General features: G+C 39.9%; 1 protein-coding gene across 1 annotated transcript in view; it reads left to right on the top strand.

Annotated features, from left to right (window-relative positions):
• Positions 1-24,619, top strand: part of LOC106928785 (receptor-type tyrosine-protein phosphatase U-like) — a 150,740-nt gene that overhangs the window by 4,031 nt on the left and 122,090 nt on the right. The window contains exon 4 of the mRNA XM_088009932.1: positions 8,914-9,080. Coding sequence (XP_087866058.1) covers positions 8,914-9,080 — 167 coding nt within the window. The remainder of the gene's footprint in view (positions 1-8,913; positions 9,081-24,619) is intronic.

A 24,619-nucleotide genomic window follows, 5' to 3' on the forward strand; every position in this document is an offset into this window, starting at 1 on the left:
TGGTTACCAGAGTACATTAAAAATGCTTTGTTATGCTTATGTGATATAAATTGATACAGTACAGATAATTGTGGCACTGTTAGTTCGGGGTATTTAGTTGGACGGTTGGATTTTTCTACTTTTTCTCAGTGTGACATTTGCTCCTGCTGTGAAAGAAAAAATAATTTAGGCCTTTTCCTGTGTTCTCATCCATACATTATTCATATATTTATTAAGAAGGAAACATGAAGTTTTTTGGCTAAACTTAACATTGTGAACATGGGGTTAATGAGAGCCTTCTTTGTTTTGTTTGTTGCCTTTGTGAAGCTGATGAAAACTTGCTGGTGGTTTGGTGCAAAGGGAGAAAAACCCCGACATAAAGAGAAATTAAATAAATAATTTATGATTAAGAAAGGCCAGAACTGCTTTAAAGATGAAGATATTGCGCTCGCTGGGGGGTTGTGGGAATTGGAAATGCAGTCTACATAGTTTTATTTGTTCATAATTAAAGTCAACAGCAAAGCCTTAATGTACTGAACATTGGTTTTTTTTTTTTGCTCATAACTTATTCATAACCTTTAGAAACATTGTGCCTGAGCTGTATGACATTCTTAAAAATATCAGAAAGTAAAAGATCATATCTGGAGATGTCAGTGTGTGGATTGTTTTAGTGTTGGTGGGGAAAAAAACAAGTCCTGCTTCTGTTTACTAAAGTATCAAACTCCATTTGCTGCTCTCCTCAGTCCTAAGCTCTCTGAAAGTGCAACGGCTGTTTTTAATGGTCCATGAAGAAGTGGTGCTGGAGAAGACTCTCCTGCTGGCTCGGTATTGATGAGCTGCTGGACTGTGTCGCTCTTTTCCCACCTCCGGCCCTCCCTCTCCATACACTCCCTCTCCTCCCCTCTACCACCTCTGTAGGTAAACCTGTCAGGTCTGATGCATTGCTTCCTCATACTTTCATGCAAATCACGCAGCGGCAGAGCTTTATCTCAGGCCAAACAAGAGAAGCGGCAGAACATCCAGGCTCCTCTGTCCCAACAGAGCAGCTTTATCTGAGGGCCGGGAGGAGATTAAAGGAGCGCCGGCGGACGAGCGCCGCTCGTTACTCAATGCGGGCTGCTTCGCCTGAGGAACTCTGCTTCACTGCGACGGGGAAGGCGGCTTAACAGAAAGGGCTGCTTTATCAATACGCCAAGAGAATCCATTTTGTTCACGTTTGAGTTTTCAAATGCATACCGCTCAAAGTCCCTTGAACACATTCACATTTTATTAAGTTCCTTCCATAAATTACAATGTATTTTGTCCTATTTTTGGTAAAGTGAATCACATGTTTGTAAAGTGGTAGGAAAATGATAAACTTGCAATCCCACCGATCCTGCAGATCGTTCCACCAAGCCTGGACTGGAAGTACGTTAAGAGGGAAAAGCGCCATCTTGATAGGTTAGCGGTAGACAGTGTTGCATGGGAGCAGCTTTGAGATCAGCATTGTTTGGGAGAACCAGTTCAATGGCACACCCTATGAAAATAATCAAATCGTTTGTGTTTGCTAACAGCCATACGTTGTGATCGACTATGATAAGTGACGACATGTGTGGCTACATTTTAAGTCCATAAAGTTGATTCATGTCCCAAAAGGCTCTTTGTATTGCCCACATTTTAAATAAAATCTTAGAAATGACTAAAAAAAAAAAGATTAATAACAAGATGAAATCCTGAGTATCAATGAGAAAATCTACTGCCTCTTTCTCTACTACCTGCTATGTGTGACTCATAATAGTAAACTGGAATGTAAATTTAAACAAGTACTGTTTTATTAACAACGTGTGATTGTACATGTCCTTACATAAGCAGTGACAGTATGTGCTGAAGTACAGCAACATTTTTTTATTCTTTGTTCAAGTGTGGGTGTTCCAGCAAGAAGAAATTTATATTTGCATATTTACATTTTATAGTTACATTTCATAGTTTGTGCAGATGGATCTGTTATGAGTTTACAGATTTGCCTACTAAGCGGATTTTACAGCAGTCAGTTCAATACACTATTGAGTGTTTAATGGTGTCAATTTTAGAAACATTGGAAAACATCTTTACCTCTAATAAGGTGATTACATCCATGCCGTATTAGATGACTTGTGTTTCCTCTGGATATTTACCAGCCGTACTCGTTGGCACTCAGTAGTTAATAGCACAGTTTGTTTACCTTGATGTAATGAAAACTTCTCTTTACTGCTTTAGCACTTTTGGTTTTACATCCTGATTGAATCCAACCATATCCAACCACTGCGGTTCTCTTACCTGTGATCAATGAAGTGGAAACATGCTTTGTACTACCAAGATGGCGGCAGAGTAACTGGATGTAAGAAGTGTGACATCATGGGGGAACTAGCTATACTTTGTAGAATCATCTGTTACTGCAGGTACGACTTCAGGTGTTTGGAGTGTCTCTGCCAATTCTCCCCTTTTAGGGGCCTTCCCCTCTACAACACATTAACTCCATGAAGTACAAGTTCTTTGTGTTTCAGCCGAGACAAGCTGTGGCCTGAAAAGCCGCTGATAATCCAGAATATTACTTTTCCATGTTGCTTGGAAACATAATTTCTGGATCATACCTTTCCTGCTGTTAGCCTTTGAATATCTGTAGTTGCTGTTTGTAAATCCTATTCTCACAAACTGTGTTTAGCTAATGTTTTGTAGCTGCTGGTGGAGATGAGAGACCTGCTGAAAATACGATGTATGTTTTGTTTACGAGAATGCTCTGGTATTTGTAGGAGTCAGGGGCCAGAGCCATAGCTTAAGTCTGAGAATAGTTGAGACTCCCCTCTAAAAACACCTATATCTGGCAATTTTAGAAGCTCAAACACCAAATATACTTTAACATGCATTCATTTGCATAGTGGAAGCTGTTTTGTCTCCACCACAGGAGCTAACATCTACAGTCTGCCGGATCTCCGCTCTTTGGAGAAACTGAATGGTTCTCCTGGATGAGCAATGAGACAATGGGTCATGAGAGGAAGCAGGAGCTTTTCCACTTAGTTCTCTTCAAATAACCATAGGAAGTTTGTCCTTGAGACTGGCATCCCCCCGCGCCAGCCGACCGTGCGCCTCTGTGCGACGCCATGTAATCGCTGTCATCCTCGTAAGAATAATCGTCAGTGAGAGTCCTTTTTATGTGTGGAGGATTTAAGACCTCTGAGAACGATACTACAGCGGTCTGATCAATCACACCCCATCTACAGTCTGGTCTCCTTTGATCAGCCCTCAGTGTTTTCATACAGTGCAGCTCTAGAGGGAAGAAGAAAAAAAAAATCTTGTTCTCTGAGAAATCCCTTTTGTCTTACATGCTCTGCGCTACGTGTGATTTGTCCTCATTATTCACGCCCTCTTTGGCTCAGCTCTCGCCTCTGCTTCTTGTGTTTAAGGGCTCTTCAGCCAGCCCACAGCTACTGGTCCGCCCCTCTAATTTATTTCTCCCTCTCCAGGATAAATGCCGTATAAGAGGCTTGTGTTCTCTGCCCACTTCATCATAGCGTATTTACGACGCGACTGCCTGTGTGGGTTACTGGCATGTGCGGCGTGGAGGTGATCCGAGTTGGACTCCAACGCCAGAACTTGATGCCAGTTAGTACATTTATCATCATCCTCCTTCCAGGGCCTCTCCTGGCAAACTCAGCCTGTACTTGAATACTTTGAAGGATGGATTATTGTGAAGCAGGGAATAGAATTCTGATTTCCATAAAATCAGAAGGAGGAACCATTTAAGAATTTAGAATGAAAGTAGATGAAGCCAGAGATTTCTTCAGAAACACCTCAATGTAGAATTACTTCCTACCCATAAAAACAGACGTCATTCCTCGACTCATTCTTATAAACATGCCCATAGACAGATAAACGTGTGAAGTGGCGCAAAAAGTTGGTATGCAGCGCATGCAACGCATAGGGGCGCTGCACCAGAGGGGGCATCAAAACCCCGTATGGAGGGGGCGGCGCACCGATGATGCCTTCGCATACACTTCACCGCGCCCTTACGCACATGTAACCATGTGTCTTCGTCTTGGGGTGGGGGGGATGGGGGGGTAGTGATTTATGTTTTTGCATCCACCTGAATAATATGTAGTTGCGCCCCTGAACGTGCATTAATCCATGGCTCAGTGAATTTACCTTTTCTAACTGAATAATTGCCCACCAGCTTTCTTACAATATTGGGGTGGCTAAAGCACCGGTCCAGTAGATGCCCGTATGTTGACCACTCAGTTATCATGGATTTTTCTATGAAACACAGAAAGTTTGCCCCTTCATAGGTGTTTTTTTTAATTTTTTTTATAAAACATTACTAAAATATTTGAAACAAAATTCAACTTGGAAGCAGGAATACCCAGACGCAATGTCAGTGATGGGAAGTTATTTCCAGAGAGCCTGCTCTAGTGGCACAGCTCCCAAAGAACAGCTGGCCCTCTCGGCCTCTAAAGGCTTTCATTTATTATCATCTGTAGCTTCATATTTTAGCTTAACCTGGCATGTTTTGTATGTTAATAAATCATTTTTGCATTTAGTGTTCTTATGAGAAGCTCTATACTTGCCTAAGTTTATAGATTTTCTCTGGTATCAAAGCAGGCATTGTTACTTTTAATCTTTTGGTCAAACTTTTCATTTTTATTCGACACAAAAGCAAATTAATTCAACACTGCAAGACACAGAATCATAATAGGGACAGAGAACCAAAGCCAGTAACCAATTTTAAAGAAGATAGAAGGCCATGCTGCCAATCAGACCAAAGGTCTGATATGAGCAGAGCAGAACCACTGAGTGTGAGAGCTGAGCAGCGAGAGGAAAAAAATGTTTGGAATCGGCTTTTCTCACCTGGTAGTTCGGTAGACGTGGTTCCATTAGGGACAAACGTTTGCAACATTTGTTTTATTTTCAGCTGCTGTTTAGTTTCACACTGCATTGTTTTAAACCAAACCCTCTGAATAACCTGTTCTGCTCCTCGCCTGTGGTGATGCTACACAAGAACCATTGAAGGAAATGGGAGAGCAAAACAATTGCAGAGGACATTAAGCACAACTTCCTTCTTCACCAAATGGAAACAAGAGTGGAGCAGTGTCAAATTTTAGTGGTTATGTAATTTCTTTGGCGCTAGCCCTAAACTCACACGTTTGGTTTGGTTGCTTTTACCCAGAATGCCCTGAGCTATAGTCCACTTCCTACTTTTTATGTGGTTTCTGATCTGCTTGGCATTCACACTGCATTCGAACTTCACCAGAATTCACTTCAACCAAACCCAGACGTTGGTTTGCAGGCGGACCAGAGATCACATGTTTTAGTCCACATCAGAGTTAGATTACACGTTCACACATCCCCAAACGAACCAGACTTTCTTGACAAACACACTAGAGTTGGATTAAAGTGGACTAAACAGAATTGGAATTTATCCTTAGAGCTGATATTTTGGCGCATCGTTTTACTTCCAGTCGATTGGCTTTCCCCCCCCCAAGAGCAGACATAAGGAAGACCGTGAATGTTAGCATCTGCTGTAGTGCCAAGAGTTTCCATTGTTCATATCTATACATATTGAGATTTATTTGGCGTTTGAACCACTAAAACTGGCAGTTATATGCATTAGTATTACGGATTTTAGTCCATATCATCCTGACCCTCTGTGGATACCTGGGTTCCACTGTAGATACATTACTTGAAAATTCTTGAAGAGATATTGGAATTTGCTTTGATCACTAAAGTTGAATGATAACTTTGCTAAAACTAGAGATCAGGAATTATCTACAAACTTTCTGGATGGTGAAGTTGAGGACTATCACCTATGCCAAAGCTAATTTATGCCCATTTAAAACCACTGAATGCAAAAGTGCTGTTTGAAAACCTTGAGCTTAAGCCTGTGAGACGTGGACAGGTTGATAGCAGCTTCAATCAGCTTTAAGTAAACATCACAACAGCACACACACAAATTTAAACATCCCACTCCATTACGACACACACATGCACACACACACGCACACACACACGCGCACACACACACACACACGCACACACGCACGCACACACACACACACACACACACACACACACACACACACCATTTCAAATTCTGCCGGATCTACGCGGCTTTTCTAATTACATGGGTTTGCGCCTTTTGCTGCCAGGGAAGCTCATTTGGGCGCCGAGAGGAACTTTTGTGCTAAGAGCAAAGAAGGCTTGGAAGGATGAACCTTAATGAGGGGAATCAGTGGAACGTGTCTGATGGAGACATTTCTTCACGGAGCTGCTGGAGGGCTGGTGATGAAAAGCAGGCCTTCACCGCGGGCCGCGCTCTGCCACTCGACCCTTTCCTCCTCAGACATGCTGCGGCACATCCCAACAAGCAACTGTCACGCGGGGGGGCAATTAGAACTCTGATCTGCTTACACAGCCGGAAACACTTGCTTTGGCTGCAAACGAACGGGAGAGAGGCCGAGGTCGGTGTCAAAAGTGGTTGTTAGAAGTCCGAGTGTTGTATTGCAGCGCTCTGACTGTATGGATTATTAGTCGAGGAAACAGAAGAAGAAGTCTAACACAGACTAAACCAAAGAGCTGCACTGGGGGAAACAGACCACCATGTTAGAATATTAAGCAGAAACTGGCATGAAATCTATTTACTCTTTAACTGCTGTCGAGTTCTAATAGAACACGCTGCTGAAGAGGGTCCTGGGACTGCAGTCAGACTGACCACTAGGGTCGCTCTGTAAACCAGGGTCAGACTGAGCAGCGGTTTGCTGAGCCGCCTCAGTGACAGGCTGATCTGGGGATGTTTTATAAATGAGCAATTCCCCTAAATCTAAATCCCCCATTTATCAGTCCTGCTCACAGAACTGATGAATCACACTTTCTACTTGGAGTCAGACTGAAAAGTATTCAGCAAGGACTGTTGTTGTTGGTTTCTAATTTTAGAAGGCTTTCAAAGCTAATGGATTTTGAACCACAACGTTAGTATAACGTTAAGCTGCTCATTAAAAGTTTTGAATTCACTCACATCTAGTGGCGATAACTGCTAAATCTCACCGCTGGACTTTGCTGTTGTCTGGTTAGAGATTCTGAAGATATGATGACCTTGAGCAAAAATACCACAGGTGAATTATTTATTTATAAATAAATCTAAAAATGTAAAAGCAACAACATTTATGATTGTTGCTAAATAACGTTGCATATTGTTGTATCATTTATCACTGCAATAGCTTTAATAAAACTCCAGCAGCTATTGTATGTATTCTTGAGACGGTCTCAAACTACCATGGAAACCAGAGATCCAGTGTATGCATAACTTAGACAAAGCAACTCAGTTCAGAATCCAGTGTGTTTTTAAAAAGTTCTAAATTTATGTTTCTAAAATTAAGTCCTTAGACTGTTTTAAAATCATAAAAAATATTTGGCTCTATAAATATGTTCATGTCAGGTGTGAAATTTTGACATGGGATGACTATTTAATTTCTATTTAGTTTCTTTTTTTTTAATGGAAATTTGCCGACATCTTCATTGTGTTCAGTGACTCGAGGTGGGTTCAGTTACTGGTAATTAGCGGCTAATATTGTCGTTGGTGGTGGAATTTGATCCAAATGCTGAGAGAAGTAACTGATATGAATATGAGAGAGGTGAATAAATACTGGGAGTGTGAATGCTGGAACAATAGACCAGACTGATTGACTAAAAGGCTCCATGTGTGAGGGAAGAGAAAGAGAGAGAGCATAGCCTAACAAGCTAGATAACTTTTTGCTTTGATCATGTGTAAGTGCAAATTTATATCCAGCCTGCTGGGCAACGTTTGTCTTTTCTACTGGCTCACTGCTGTTGCCAGCACATGCGATGGATGTTAAGTTCTGTTGGCTAGCCAACTGCTAGCCACTGCTAGCCACTGAAAGCACTGACCTGCTAGCAGCATCTGTCCACTTAGAATTTCTTGAGTAGTTATGTAGCAGAACTTTTTACTAATAGTATCTGAAATATTGCTCAAATTTGGGCTGCCATTAAATATAATCAAAAGTCTTTTTTTTTCATTTGGACTCTATCTTGATAGCGTAGAAATTGAGTGATTCATTTGCAGCCTTTTCAGCAAATTTCTAGATCTTGTGTATTATGTGCATCAGTTGAACAAAATCCTGAAATCATGATTGAATCTTTTCTTAAGACTTGAGCAATAAAATAATGAAGTCAGGTAAAAACCATAGAAAAAGAAGAAAACATTTTCAAACGTAGGCTCAAAGGAGCATGCAGTGGAACAAAATGAAGCCACACCAGTCTTATCTGCAAACGGTCACAGACTGGCTCTCGTGATATTTTCTCAAGAGTGCAACTGTACTTTGACTAATTAAGGCAGAAAATAGAGTTTTACTCCTCCACCTGGTGACTGGTGGCTTTTAAACCTCGTCGTTTGTGCGATAATGGGTTGAGAGGTGGCCTGCTGTTGTCCTCCGTCAGCTGGAAACCCTCTTTCGCTGCAGTCCATTATTTCTGGTTATTAGAGTCATGTCCCATGGCTGCTGTGTCATTTTTCCCACCACAGGGCGTGCTGTACCAAATGGCAGTAGATTTTAAAGAAAGAGATGAGTAGAGGCAGTGTGTCCTGACCACCTGGCGCTAACTTTTAACTGTAATGTAGCTTAGGGTGGGGAAGGTTCTCTGGGAACTGATGTGTTAAGGTGTAATTGTGGTGATGTAAAATTTCTTAAGTTTTCTCTTGACAGTGTCAAGCAAATAAGACCTTTCTTCTTCTTTTAAGAGTTATGCTAGGCCTTAATGGTCTTTATTGAACAGTATCTAGAAGGAAAATAGGGAGGAGAGAGAAGGGGAAGACATGAAGCAAATGGCCCGAGACCTGAGCCTCAGTGCATGAAGCCACCCAGCGCCACAGAGAAATGATTCTTACTGCACTTTTTCTGCTTTTTCATCTAGAACTGAAATAAATCTGTTTTGTTTGCTTCCGTCTGCAGCTGGCTGCACCTTTGATGAGGACTCGGACTCTGGGTTATGTGAATACCGCCAGGGTCAAGAGGACGACTTCGACTGGCAGTTGATCAAGACCTTCAACTGGCCAAACCCAACAGCAGACCTCCTGCCAGGTAGATTTTAACATGGCTCACAAGTCAAGGGTTAACTCACATTTCAATAGAGTCCTTTGTGGACATCTTGGTCAAACTTGACCTTCTCTGTTTGGAGCCCTATCCCTACGTCTTGTGTATTTCATGTGCTTGTTGTCAATACAATTTAGGCGTGGCCGTACTTGCAAAATTGCACCCTAATTTAAGGAATAAAAGTTATTCTTTTTAGCGTTTTTGCATTTAGCAAGTTACAACCGCAAACTTGCATGAATAATGTTATGTTTTGGCCAGCTAAATTCAATCTCACACTTAAGTTAAGTCAAGTTTGATGAGTTCCAACGTATGATTTTCACATTAAGATTGTTTTCACATCTGATAGTCTGGTAGACTGGGGACCAAAGTTTTGACATTTTTTCCATTTTCAGTTGCTGTGGTTTTCTTTCACACTGCACTGAGTCAAACCAACCAAACACTTTGAAAAACCTGTTCCCCCTCCTCGCCTGTGGTGGCGCTACACCAGTGACCACTGAGGGAAACATAAAAAACACAACTTCCTGTTTAACAAAATGTAAACAAAAATGGAGTGGCGTCAAATTTTAGCGACTGTAGGATTTGTCTTTTGTTCTGACAAAAAAACACGTGTCATTTCTCCCCCTAGCACTAGATTGCTGCATCTCTTTGATTATATTTACCCAGAATGCCCTGCACTATAGTTTGCTTCCTGCTGACTGCAAAATCGACATTCTGATGCCTTCAAATCTTACTTCGGCACCTGTAACCACATAAACCTCTGGACTTCTACACATTAAACTGATCCTTTCAGCTTTAACAATAAAATAATTTCTTCCCAAAAGGCCAGCAGGCAAGGCTCAGTCAAAATGTTTTCTGGAGTTCAGGTAGTTTTGGATCAAGAGTATTTCTTTAAAAGCACTTCACTTGAAGAAACCACAGGTAAGATTAGATATTTTGAGATTCAAATCATTCTTTGACTTTTCAGCTATTAGTTTCTCTCATTAAATCTTAATAGCTGAGAGCTTAAACAGACAACTAGTGACGGTCATTTTAAGTGTTGAGGAATTTAAACATATTGAATGTACACTGCTCAAAAAAATAAAGGGAACACTCAAATAACACATCCTAGATCTGAATGAATGAAATATTCTCATTGAATACTTTGTTCTGTACAAAGTTGAATGTGCTGAAACAAAATCACACAAAAATCATCAATGGAAATCAAATTTATTAACCAATGGAGGCCTGGATTTGGAGCCACACACAAAATTAAAGTGAAATGTTCCCTTTATTTTTTTGAGCAGTATATTATCTGAATTTAAAATCTGAATTTACAATGAGACAGCAGCTGACGAATGAGATCAGAGTGATGCTGCGCTCTTTAATGATGCTTCTGATTATTTATGAGACTTACAAACAGAATCTTTTGTAAATAATGTCCTAACTTTCTGTTGCTCCTTCTCAATGCATCATAATGCATCTTATTTATATCCTGGTTGGACTCTGCCTCCCAGCTTACCTTGGTAAATTTACAAATGTGAGGTGAAAAGAGAAAAAAATGGGAAAAAAAAAACAACTATTGTGCTGGATCGAGCAGCAAGAAAAGAGTTGTGGCTGCTGAAGGTGACTCAAGGGAGACTTTGACCTTCCTCACCTTTTATGAGTTGTTAAGGGAAATAAACTGTGCCTTACGGGATTAGCTGACTCTATGGACAACACAATGTTAGCTTTATTGTCACTTTTTCAGACAGGAGTCCATTTTGCTATAGATTACCTTCAGACGTGGTGTTTGAAATTAAGACGGTGGTTTCTCCTACACTGACTTGCCTTCTATTGTGGAAGTCAAAGGGTTTTGTGGTGAATATGCTCAGATTTGTGTGTGAGCTGACCGCAAGCCTTACATCGTCAAAGAAATACCACTCATACATTTTCTATACTTGCTTAATCCAGCTGAGGGTAGCGGGTGGCTGGAGTCCGTCCCAGCAGTCAAGGCTGGAGTACGCCCTGGGCAGGTAGCCAGGCTGCACACACACTCACATTTAAACTGAAGTGGCTGTTAGTTCCAGCATGCAGGGGCTTTGGACCTAAAGCATGAAACCAGAACACCCAAACAAAACCTGTGTGTGGCAACAAAATTCCATAGAAGAAGAATAGCATGGTGGTATTTCAAACTGGCAGCCATCAACCTGTGATTTAACTATGCCAACAGCTGTTCCATGTAACCCTGTGGAACTTAAGACACAAAACTTTACATCATTGTACCATTTTCATATTTTTCCATATTTGAAATGCTTTTTTATTTCTTTTTTTTATTTACATACTTTTCCCGATGCATCGCTGTTGTGAATATTGGGACACTGTATTTAAGGGACACTGTATGCTACATGAGGAAATGAAGGAAAATGTGTCAAGTCTTTGAAATACTGTAAAAGTGTCGTTGGTGTGTGTGTGCATTGAGGTCAAGTGTGTGGAATCCAGTGTGTTTGAGTTGGGTTTTGTTTCCGGTGAAGGGTTTCACCGTCTCTGGAAGACATTTTAATGTTCTGTTTTGTTCCATGTTGCTTTCAGATTTATTTTTGCCAAGGTAAGTAATCTCCTTTACACAGCGAAACAAAGCATTAAAAGAATAATGTCATTTTTGTGCCACTGGTGTGCTTATATAATGCAGATGGACCCCAAACACTCAGCCAAAGCGACTCGGGAGTTTGTTAAAGTGGAATATTCTGAAATATTCAAGTCAGTCACCTGATCTGAACCCAGTTGAACATTTTTTTTGTTGAAGATTAAAGTTAACACAGAAATGCCAGCAAGCAAACAAACAGCAACTGAAAACTGCTGCTGCCTGGAAGAGTCTTATGAAGGAGCTGTGACTTCAAGACTTTTACTTAATTCATTTGTTCAGTTGTTTTTTTCATTTATTTACTTTAAATATGCAAACCATACCTAGCTTCCGACTTTTTGCATAACAAAATACATCTCACAATAGCAAATAGAAATTAAAGGAGCCACAACAAACCAATATGTATTTATACCTCTACCAATATGTGGTTTCCTCATCATCGCCATCTCAATTTGTGATGAACAGGCTGATCCATTATGTGCTTCATTTATACATTTTCTTAAACTGTCTGATATTTGGACTTGTTTTAGATCCTCAATTAAATTATTCCACAGCCTTACATCAGGAATAAACGGAAACTTTTCAAGATTGTTCGCGTGGTTAAGATTTTAAATTTCTATCCCTGTATATTTCAGTTCCTTCAATAATAATAATAATAATACTATTGCATTAATTAAGTAATTATTTATGTTTATGCAGTTCTCATGTTCAATCCACCTGAATGTTTCATTTAAAAAGAATTCTGGTCATTTAGACAACTGTAGCTCTCTATACAAGTCATGAGAGTTTATACATTTTATGACACTGAAGATGTGTTTGTCTTAGCAGGAATGCTTAGAACAAACACACTGTTTTGTTCTTGATAGATCTTAATAGATCTGTCCCACACCATGTTGGTGTGGGACAGATGCTCCTGTATATGGGAGCATAGTGCTCCCATATACAGGAGCATCATGGTGAGAGTTTTGTCTCTCCTTAGTAGGCAGCAGCTAAAAAAAAAGACAAATAGAAAAAAAATTAAACAAATTTGCTTGTATTTTTGCTTTTAAAAAAAGTGCAAAAAATTATTTAAGAGCAAATTAAAACAAAATCTTTTTAGGCAGATCTGAGAAACATGCAGCAATACAAAAATAAAATAAAATTTCAAAAAGGGAAACTGAAACTAAAGTATCGATCTTTGTATTGGTTTGATGCCGACTTGGTATCAATATTATTGATATTTTGGATAAGGACATTTTTGTTGAAATTATTCTCAATGTTGTGAGGAGATAGCTTAAAGCTGAGTATGATAATAGGTTTTTGATATTTGTTAAATGTCATAAAATATGTCTCATATTATACTGTCACAACATAGTGATTATGAGTATTATTGTCTGCATTGCCCATACCTACACTGAAGTGCCTTAATGCATTAAATCTGTTGTAAATGTAAAAGTCAAACCTTCATGTTTCCAGCTGCGTACTTCCTTTAGCTTCAGTGTTTCTGCACTCACTATTCCGTTTTGATCACTTTCTGTGCTTGTGCTCAAAGCATGATGGGTATCCCAAGAGTTAGCATAGATGCTCTGACCATAAACTGACTACGAGCCACAAAAAGGAAGAAGACGCTGAACTGAAGGTAGCTGAAGGTTAGCGGCAGCGTGACGTTAGCCAGCCGGTTAGCACAGGAGGAGACATGTTAGTGGTGTAGAGGGATTTCCAGACCGACCTCAAATTATGTTCAGTAAAGAGTTTCCTCTGTATGCTCAATTAATTATGCAAAGAATTTAAAACAGCTTCAATTGGAATGTATGTGTGATTGAATTGAAAAGATTTTTTGTAAAGTGCCTTGAGACGACATTTGTTGTGAGTTGGCTCTATACAGATAAATTGAATTTAAATGAATTGAATTAATAGCAGAATATTTAAACCTGAGTGTGTGATTAGTGAAACCATTAATAATAAAATAAAGAACTCATTTGCAGATAAAAAAAAAGTCCTTTATAATTTGTAGCTGATTGTAAAGGGCTTACTGGCTTTCAGTAGAAGTACTTCCTAGTCACCTTGTCTACTACCATCCTGTGGGTAGTGGCTGATCTCTACCAAGTTCTTTCTAACATGCTGATCAGGAAAAAAAAAACACGTGAAAGAAATCAGGCTGGTTAATATTCTTGAAATCCCACAATTCCTCTTTCATGTGCCCTGGGAGCAGTGTGCTTTACTTTAGTCCTGGCTGAAATTTGAAGGAAATGTTGCCGTGGCGTTACCGCCATGATCTGCTTACTTACCAGATTTCCCCTGAGGTTACCACGGTCCCCTTTCCAATAGTCCTCGTCCTGATAGCTTGTCTCCTCGCTGTGGGCCCCCGGCTGCTTCACTGTGTAACTATGTCATATATACAAACACAGGTTGCCCCCGTCCAATCTGCTCTGACATTTTCTATGTTAATCTAGGTATGGACCAATGCTTTACACACGCACACACACATATATATCCAGGTGTGATCCCTGATGGTAGCCGGCCACTGGCTGCGCTAAATCACTGCCGGCAGACGTCTCCATCACTCATTCAGTGATATCCACTGCTTGTTCCGCTCCTCCAAGCACAGATCCCTTGAGGATTTCTGGGTATGTTAACAAACACCCTGGGACCGGTCGGGCTTTACATGGGTCATCGCTGATTACACTTCCTGCTGTTCTTCAGGGGCCCCCAGTCCCCAGAAAGGTTGCTTCTTTTTTTTTTTTCAAATGGGATTGAACACATGCTTGGATGGCTGGTTTGTTTCTCTCAGATGCTGCCAGATAAAAAATGAAAGCTCAGTGCAGCTGTGAGAAATCCTTTTATCACAATAAACTCTTGGGATACCCATCATGCTTTGAGCACAAGCACAGAAAGTGATCAAAACGGAATAGTGAGTGCAGAAACACTGAAGCTAAAGGAAGTACGCAGCTGGAAACATGAAGGTTTGACTTTTACATTTACAACAGATTTAATGCATTAAGGCACTTCAGTGTAGGTATGGGCAATGCAGACAATAATACTCATAATCACTATGTTGTGACAGTATAATATGAGACATATTTTATGACATTTAACAAATATCAAAAACCTATTATCATACTCAGCTTTAAGCTATCTCCTCACAACATTGAGAATAATTTCAACAAAAATGTCCTTATCCAAAATATCAATAATATTGATACCAAGTCGGCATCAAACCAATACAAAGATCGATACTTTAGTTTCAGTTTCCCTTTTTGAAATTTTATTTTATTTTTGTATTGCTGCATGTTTCTCAGATCTGCCTAAAAAGATTTTGTTTTAATTTGCTCTTAAATAATTTTTTGCACTTTTTTTAAAAGCAAAAATACAAGCAAATTTGTTTAATTTTTTTTCTATTTGTCTTTTTTTATTATGTTAAAATATTATTAGAGTTTTTCATAGACACCAAATCAAATTCTTTATTCAAATTCTGTCCTATAAGGTTTGAACAAAATAATTCAAAAGAAAAAAAACCCCACAAAAACACCTGAAGGTTAGAAGTTTGATGATATATCAAACCTAAATAATACAGTATCGATATTGGTGATATCCTGAGTGATACCAATATTTCCAACATTGCACAATTCTAATGGAAATCAGATTTACATAAACAAGCTGTCCTGATGAAGGTAATTCCCCTTTTCTCCTCATTCTGATACTTTGACTTGAACTAAAACACCATCTCTGGATACTGAATGATTTGCATTTCATTGGCCAACTGCTGTTTGTGTTGACATGCAGTTGAACGGATGTGGCGCCTACATATTTGGTGAGTGTATGTTAAAAATACTTTAAAAAGGGAAGTAAAGCTGAAACAAGACAGCTTATGTGTGAGCACCTTCTGTATCAGAAGTGTGGACATCATGGCCGTCTCTACAGTCCGCTTTAAGACGATGATCTCACTGGGAGGATCATGTCACACTGTCCATCAGGAAGCTCATTTAGGTTGCTCAATCTATTTCTTTTGGTTTCCTCCAGCAACCGAAAGATTGGGGGGGAAATGTACTAAAATTTGATTGAGATGGTCAACGATCAATCAAGTTTAATGTCAATTACACAAAAATCATCTTTGCACTAAGTAAGTGAGTGATGGTGATGCAGTAATACTTCTTCCCGGCTACAAGCACTCATTAATTCAGCCCTCGTCCTTTTTAAATATATGTCGTTCTCTTTTACAAAGTAGCCTTTTCCGCGACTGAAAGGTTATTTATCTCGTTTGCTTGGTTTTATACATTTTCTGTGTAACGTTTCCAATTTGTTTCCATAATGCACTGTTTTACTGCCATTTAATCTAGCAAATCAAAGGCCTGTCGATTTTTAATGTCAGGTGCGTTTATCACGGCTTTCTGTTCGGGAAAGCATCTTTCTAAGTGACACAGTCTAACCATAATCATAAATCAATGTTCAGATATGCCTGTTGCTGTGTATGAACTTCTTAAAAAGGACCAGTCTGGATGATTAAGCAGATAATCTAAACTTCAAGAAACCAAACACAATGAACATCACAACTGGGAAATGGTAGCTTGTGTCCCAAAGGTGATGTGTTCTGGAAATGATTGGTGGCTCCAGGCAGAGTGATCAAGGTTTTTCTTTTCTTTTCTTTTTTTATTTCATCAAAAAAAGCAAAAATTCTCCATGTGGAACTTTTCCATCAGCAGTGCTGACTTATCCTCTCTACCGAATGATAACGGCTCAAGAAAAGCGGTGAAATAGCAAAACTTGGTACCAAAAAATCTGAAGATAAGAAAACCATCAACCAAGCGCGTCACCTCCCATGCCTGGCTGTGAGTTCCTCACATTGTGTACTTCAGGAGGGAGAATTGTGCATTTTTAACAGTCAGCAGCAAGAGCGCAGCTGACTAAAGGTGAAAAGAATGTACACTGCCTTTGTATTAAAGGGGCAACATTATGTCATTTCCAGGAACCTAGTGGAATTTTACAGCAAAATCCAATAACTATGTTAACTTCAGTTATAAAAATGCCATATACATATTAAATATGATATGTAAAATTTGACTGTGTAGTTTAACGTCTAGAAATCGGACCTCTGTCTCTTTGAAAACTTCTGCTCTTTCCGAAAGAGCAGAAGTTCCTTCAGGAAGTCATGACAATATGACTCCAACATGGCTCCTCTATTAACCCTTTAATAAGGTTTTTACCAGCGTTGCTCTGAGTAGCTCCTATAATGAGCTCACCTGTTCAGTTAGATGTTTGCTACTTGTTGCAGGCTAGTCTATGGATTTGATTCAGTTCTATACTGAATCAAATCCATAGATTTGATTTTTACCTTCTGCTGTTTGGTTTGTGGTCACAGATTCTTCTGTGGAACGTAACTCCAAATATTTCATTCAAAGCTGCTTGACCCAGTATTGGTTGGTGTTTGGAAAGGAGCAAATCAAGGAATGTCCACTGCAGATGTTAGCTTGTGTGGTAATGCTAACACAGCTTCCACTGTGTGCAGTTTTACAGCACAATACATTTAATAGTATATTTGGTGTTTTTTTTTTATTGTTAAATAGACAGTTATATATGTGTTTTTCTTCGGGGCGGTTGTGGTCCCTAACCTTTATGAATATGTGGGTCCACTATATGCTCATTCTAGAAACAAACGTGCCATTATTTTATTTTATGTTATTTTTTTCAGAAAAGAAAAAAAAATAAAGATGATTGAGATGTCGCCCAAAGTGGTTCGAAAATGTGATCCAGATTAGTTTGGAAAACTCAGATTTTTCTTGAAAACTTAGTGTATCGCTCTCAGCTTATGAGTCTTAACATGAGAGTCCCTTTGAGCCCCTTTGAGCGCTCTGCTGAAAGTGGATTTGCATTATTTATTAGCTTTGCCTATGCCCCTTAGTGCTTCCCTGACCTCTTTTAATACCTGGCATTAACAAAGTGTTGCACTGTCAGCAACTTTCAGGTCCAAACACTCCAAATCAGCCGCAGCTCTCTAATACCCCCTCTGATTATTAAAGGTTGGTTCTGCTCCCTGTGGCATTGCTCTGGTGACTCGTCTCAAACAGCAATTCACACTTGGTCGCATATGTTCCCATCACATGTTCCCATCACACGTTCCCATCACACGTTCCCATCACGCGTTCCCATCACGCGTTCCCATCACGCGTTCCCATCACGCGTTCCCATCACGTGTTCCCATTACACGTTCCCATCACACGTTCCCATCACGCGTTCCCATCACGCGTTCCCATCACGCGTTCCCATCACGCGTTCCCATCACGTGTTCCCATTACACGTTCCCATCACACGTTCCCATCACACGTTCCCATCACACGTTCCCATCACACGTTCCCATTACACGTTCCCATCACACGTTCCCATCACACGTTCCCATTACACGTTCCCATCACACGTTCCCATTACACGTTCCCATCACACGTTCCCATCACACGTTCCCATCACACGTTCCCATCACATGTTCCCATTACATGTTCCCATCACATGTTCCCATCACATGTTCCCATCACATTCCCATTAGATGCATGCTGCCTCAGACGTCAGCGGTCTTGATTCTTTTTCAGCAAGTCGGTAGAAAAGACAATAGGAAAATTGTTATATAATCTTTGCTTGTTGGTCTAAATTGGTAACTTGAACAGCTCTGTTGGTGTAGATTGTCAAAAATACTTTCAGATATTTATGGCGAGTGTATTCCTGCTGCATTATTTCATAGCTTTGGTGTGAATAGGATTAAGTTTACTGCCCAGTGCTGTGGCCTGTGGCTCGTATTCTGATTAAAGCTGCTTTCTTGCACACACTTTTTATACCCTGTTCACCAGTGGTTGCTTAAATCTAAACTTCGAAAGGTGTTCAAACGTGAGCTGAAATACAGTGCTTTGGCTGGCAATAAAGCATCAGCCAAATTTTTGTTGATCATGATTGGTTTGTAAAAGCAATAAAAAGGGTAAAGTATCCAAGGTGGGCGAGTATTTTTTTTTATTGGCAATATACACACTTGAGTGCAATCAATTATCCGGAGAGGTGTCTGTAGCTGGAGGGGTCTTAGACGGAGCAGAATGCAGGTGAGAGGCAGCAGAGCAATAAGCCGGCTGAATAAACTGATAGCTGATCGCAGCTTGGACGGGCATGGAAATGAAAATACACAGACTGACGTCACATTTCACTAAAACATCTAAATTAAGACGACATGATTATAAAGTTGACATTTTGAGTTCTCTTTAGCATCTTAAATTAGCTGGGAGTACTGTTAGCATGGCTAACTGCAAGCAGCAGTCTATCCAATGAAGGGATGCACTGATATGAAAATCTGAGCTGGTCTCTATCCAAAAATAACATTGCTGTAATGGTTAATAACTGATATTAATATTTATAAATTAGATATATATTTCATTACCATTTCAACATTATAAAACCGACCACACTGACTTCAATAAATATCGCTTCTTTTAATACCAGTTTCATTTCTATTGACTCATTGTTCCTAAACTCGTAGTTGTTTTGTTTTTAAAGTCATCTAATTTGCCTGATAACTTTTCTTTTTTTGTTTCTTCTGTCGATGGTTTCTAACAGCTCTTTTCTTACGCCCTTATTCTTTTTTCCATTTTCTTTCTTCATTTCATTTCACTTCCTCCACCCTCTCTCCTCATAATTCAGGTTTTGGTAGGCCATCTCGAGGACACATTTCCACATCCACTTAATGCAAATGTGTTGCCGTCATAGTAATCTTTTGAACTGTGTTGATGTATTACCTCTCTTAAGCAGCACCCGCCGGGACCACAACGTCCCTTATCTGAGCTACCAAAGGCCTTAAAACATTCTGAAACCACCCAACTGTCAGCTAATTTCAATATGAAATGGACCCGGGAAGAATTCCAGCACTAATGGAAATTACCTAACTATTTCATGAATCTACACTTGAAGAAAGCCGTCTCATTAATAAAAAATAAAAAATAAAGGAAGTGCAAAAGAAACGCAGATGCCTGTTCATATTAAAAACTAACTAATGTGTCGTTTCAAAAGAAGCCAGGCCAAATTCAAACCAGGTGAAGAGAGAAGATTCACTCAGTCTACAGGTAATGAATCAGACTAATTCCTGGTGAGTGTCGGACTTTGCTGGGACACAACTTCTCAGTTCTGAGGCAAAATATCTGGAGTTTTGGTTGCTCCATGATTCATCTCTGGTTTTAATTGGTGATGTGGTCTCATTAGCCTCATCAAGCAGGAACCTCCAGGAGACATCAAAGAATTGGCATCTGTAAATCTGGGACCATCGTCCTCTGGCGGAAAAGAATTCCCAGCCACCTTCGCTTTGCTCTTTTCCATCAAATGTTGCAACACTCAATGAACATATTGACTCTAGCTCAGAGGTCGCGTTAACCGAATATTTTCCGTATTTGACCGGTTGTTTATACAATCAACGCAGATTCCGTTGTTGTAAATAAGTAAACTTAACTCACCCTGCGGTTTTAATAAAAGGAGCCTTCTTTGTTCACGTTACCCTCCCGCGCCCAGAAGGAGAGCGGCATTCTGGACTGCACAGGGTAAAAAACTCGCAGAATTCAACTGATCGGTTTGTATCAGACAGATCCAACTGACTGATGAACTAACGCAGATTTCCCTGCAGATACGACCAGGAGGAATTTGTGAAGCTGTGCATTCAGAATGCAGCGGGTGAAGTCACCGTAATTTAAGTGGAGTCTTTAATTTAATTTATTATAAGTTATTGGGGCCACAGTGATTTTTGTCACTATGGAGAAAAAGTTAAATGCGTTTATCTGCTTTATGTGTGATGGGATCTGGTTTCGGTTGAACTAGGTGCTAAACCGCATAAAAATGTGGCTAAATAGCCGATGTTAATATGTTTATAATTTGACGGGTAAAAATAGTACATGAACGATTTTTATGCTGTTGGTCAAGATGATGGTTAACAAAAACGTTTAGCACGACCTCTGCTTTAGCTCATAAGCTTAACCAAATGATCGTGTTTGAAATCTTATCTACAGTGTTTGCTATTCTCTTGTCTCTAAAAACCTGATTTTTTTGGACTCACCATTCTGTTCTCAAAGCAAACCAGAACAAAGAGAACGGAGCGAGGCACTCTGACAATTAGTAACAATGTCTTTGCCCTTTTTAGAATAATGTCTGTCCTGATACACTGAAGAAGCTGCTGCCGCTACTCTTTCTCAGAAGTCTGTGAGTTAGTGTGATGTTGGTGCTGACACTCGGTCTGGTAATTAGAGAGACAGGCCGGCTCAGCTAGAGAGTTTCTCTCCTTAACCGTTACTCTGTTGACTCAGCTGCTCTCTGAATCAGCCGCCTCAGAGCCTTTCTGCTATTACACACCAGCTAAGCACCAAATTTCTTCCAACATAAACTTGGGATATTACCTCCAGTGGTTGATGCCTTATAATCTCACTAAATGACCCACTTTGTTGTTCCACTGTGTTACCCCAAACTCCTCTAAACCAATATGTACAGAAAGCACCAGCCGACCTGGTGGTGCGTGTGTGATCCAAGCTAATGTCTCTAGTAAGCATTGATGTCCAGGGGGAATATGGAGACTGACAAGACATTTTTCAAAGCTTTGTGAAAAAAAAGTAAGAAGGAGCCCATCAAACGTTAGCTTTGTGGAAGAAAAACTAAACAATGTGCATTCTAGAGTTGCTGAACTGCCACTTTTACTGTCACCGTTACGTTTTGCAAGTCTGGAGAATATCAAAAAATGTGTTTTAATAAGGGAACAGGGCTGTAGACTTTTAGTCGTAGTTGTGATCTCAAAGGTTTCTGCACATTGCTACACTCACAAAGCTTTTACTTACTATGACACAAAACTGTGAAAATGAATAATTTCATGTGAACACCTGGCTTGTCATTGTTTGAATTATTTGGCCACCCAGTATTATTTTCTTGAATTGTTGGATTGTTTTCTATTCTGCTGTTGCCCTTTAGTAGGTAAATACAAAACTAACTAGCTTGTCCAATAATACACCAGGAACTGATGTCGTGTGCTGTGTTGTTTCAGTCGCTGATAATGTTAGATATGCTAATGGGTGACACTGGCTGATGTTTTTAAATGTCACGCTACTGGCAGCATTTCCACATTGTGTATTCCATTACACAGATTGAATGCATAAACAAAATGAAAAAGAGCAAATATAATATTTGTTGGCTAAAAATCAACTAAACGAAAGTAGTGCTTACAGAATGTCAAACTGACAAAGATTTATAATATTGATTTTGGTGGTTGCCTAAAGAGGTATTCATAATTAAAACATGTATGGGTTTATTTATTTATTTTTTTTATCTTGGCACATGTCAGACCAGCCATTTCCTGAATATTTCAGACGTATTTCTAAGTACTCAATTGCTAAATGTGGAAAACAGGTCAGGCATTAGATTTTGTAATCTGTAAAAGTCACAATATTTCTCTTAAAAAGGAATCTGCTGTGGATGTATCACTTCCTCTGGGGACTTAACGTAAGCTAGCTTACAGTTAGCCTAGCTTACTATTTCAGCTGCTAGCAACACCGTAGCATGTTCTTCATAGCTTCCTCGCTGTACTAAATTAAGTACCTATTTCACAATTCAGGCTAAGTTGTTGCTTTTAAGTTAATCTCTTTTTCTATATAGAATTAACAATAAAATATATATACTTCTATTTGGGCTAAGTGACCACACTGCTGTACATGAGTAATACAAACACCTTCCGTTACTTTTAATTTGGTTTCCTGTACATGATAGAAAATGGAAAAAAAAAAGATTGAGAGGCAAGATATGAATAATATTTAAGAATTGTCAGAACAATTGTTTCCTAAATTAAAGGATAACATTTGGTGGGCTCTAGATTAAAACTGAAATACTTTGACTGATAAAAATGTTAACTGGAAAGTTTTGTGCTGAACAGACATTCTTTAAAACACAAGTTGAGCTTCATGCTCTTAGAAAACACATACAGGAAATGATTGAAAGCTGTGTTTGCATTTGGACCACCTGATCATTTTCAGTCTTTACTGTGAATTCTACAAGAAATGTGAGTGAACAGCTAGCTAATTGGTGACAGAATATTTGAAGCCGACAGAAATGGAGTGATCTAAGAAATACAATTCTTGTCCGAGTTATCAGGATTCCTCCTTCACATGTGGGTAAGGTATTCATGACAGTCTACAGCGGCGCTTTCTTAAAGAAACGCAGCTCCTTTTGCTGTGTATTTGGAGCTTTGAAACTTTGCAGGCTTGAAGGGAATACTGTGAAGGGGAGGTAAGAAAAAAAATCCTAATCCTACCTCTTTAATGCCTGTAACATTTTCCTTTTCCATGCTCCTCCCTGCTGGTAGCACGCTGAGTGCAATGAATCTCTCCATGTGTGAAAGTATCTCCCAGTCCAACGTTTCTTTTCAGCTCATGTGCTGCATATCATTTGCCCCTGTGGTGGCCCGACTCCCTTAATTCCCATTTCCATCTGGGGCCTGCAGCTCTGTCTGGCTGCAGGTTGTTGTTGTTGCTCATGCAAGGGGCTGCTTCTCCTGCCGAGCCCTGGGCGGCTGATAAAATTCTGGTTGACACAAAGGGATGACACGCTGTAGTTATCGAACAGAAAACAGCCGGCCACTTTTCACCACAGTCGACCTCCCATGTGGGTAATTGGCTTCCGCTTCTGCTCCTTCTTCTCTTCGTTCTCCACTGATGAGTGCAATATAATTTTCTTCCACGAGCCACTCTTTGCCCTGTGGAAATTTAAAGTTTGCGAGTCTGAAATTTGAAAATGGTAGGACTGAACATAACCCACAGCTACAGATGCTGTTGGAGAAATTTCAATTAGAGCCTGCCAAAGAGTATGATGGCCGAAGGAAATGACTTCGCTTCTTTCAATCATTTATCGTCAACGTGTTGAACATCACCTGGAATTTAATGTAGTACAACTCGAAACAGAATTCATGATACAACCAGCAAACAAAAGCAGGAAGTGAACTACAGGCCAGAGCATTCTGGGTAAATGCAACCGAAAGACACATGAGTCTAGTGCTAGTGGGACAGATCTCTTGTTTTCTTTTGTCTTTGGCAAAAGAAAATGAGACACTGGAAATGGCTACAACTGTTAAAATCTGGCAGTACTCCATTTTGGTTTACATTTCATAAAGAAGGAAGTTTTGCTCATGTATTCTTCAGAGGTTTTTGGTGTAGCGCCTCCACAGGTGAGGGAGGGGACAGTTTGCTCAAGCAGTTTGGTTCATTTGACTCAGTGCAGTGAGAAATAAAACTACAGCAGGTGAAAATGGAACAAATGTTGCAAATTGGATCCCCAATCAAACTCAGTCTACTGGACTATCAGCTGTGAAAACATCCTTAATGTCAAACTTACCATTTTGATTCGTAGCCAGAACTTCCACTCTGGTTTCATCAGACTGCAAGACTTTCTCCCATAAACCTTTAGAGATTTCACCAGTCTTCACCAGAAAAGGCTTCTGATTTGCAATCCTGTTTGTTAGTCCAGACATAAAGAAACCAGCCACATTTAAAATACAACCAGTTCTAACTAGACATATACTCACTCCTGTCCCTCCTTGCACTGTTTCCGTTCTTCCATTTTGGCCTCTTTTCCCATTTTTTGAAGATTTTGGTGGCTCTAATGTCCTTTATTTGAAAGTAGCTTGACAGGAAAGAGGGAGAAGACGTGTGGTCAATGTCGCCAGGCCGGGAATCGAACCTTTGACCACCGCCACAAGGACTAAGGCCTCCATATGTGGGTCATGCTCTGCCCCTGCGCCACCACAGCAACCCTTCCCAGTTTGTTTTTATGTTCATTTTGAACTTAAACATTTAGGTTTTTATGCAAATTTATTGAATGTATTTACTGTGCCATTGTAAAAATGTATTCCGTTTCTTCTCCTCACTTGTGTGTTAAGCCGCAGCAGCTGAAAGCGTTCTGCCGGAAGGTG

The sequence above is a fragment of the Poecilia mexicana genome, unplaced genomic scaffold (genome assembly GCF_051168715.1).
Source record: "Poecilia mexicana isolate PSO_F unplaced genomic scaffold, ASM5116871v1 scaffold_11, whole genome shotgun sequence".
Taxonomy (NCBI): Eukaryota; Metazoa; Chordata; class Actinopteri; order Cyprinodontiformes; family Poeciliidae; genus Poecilia; species Poecilia mexicana.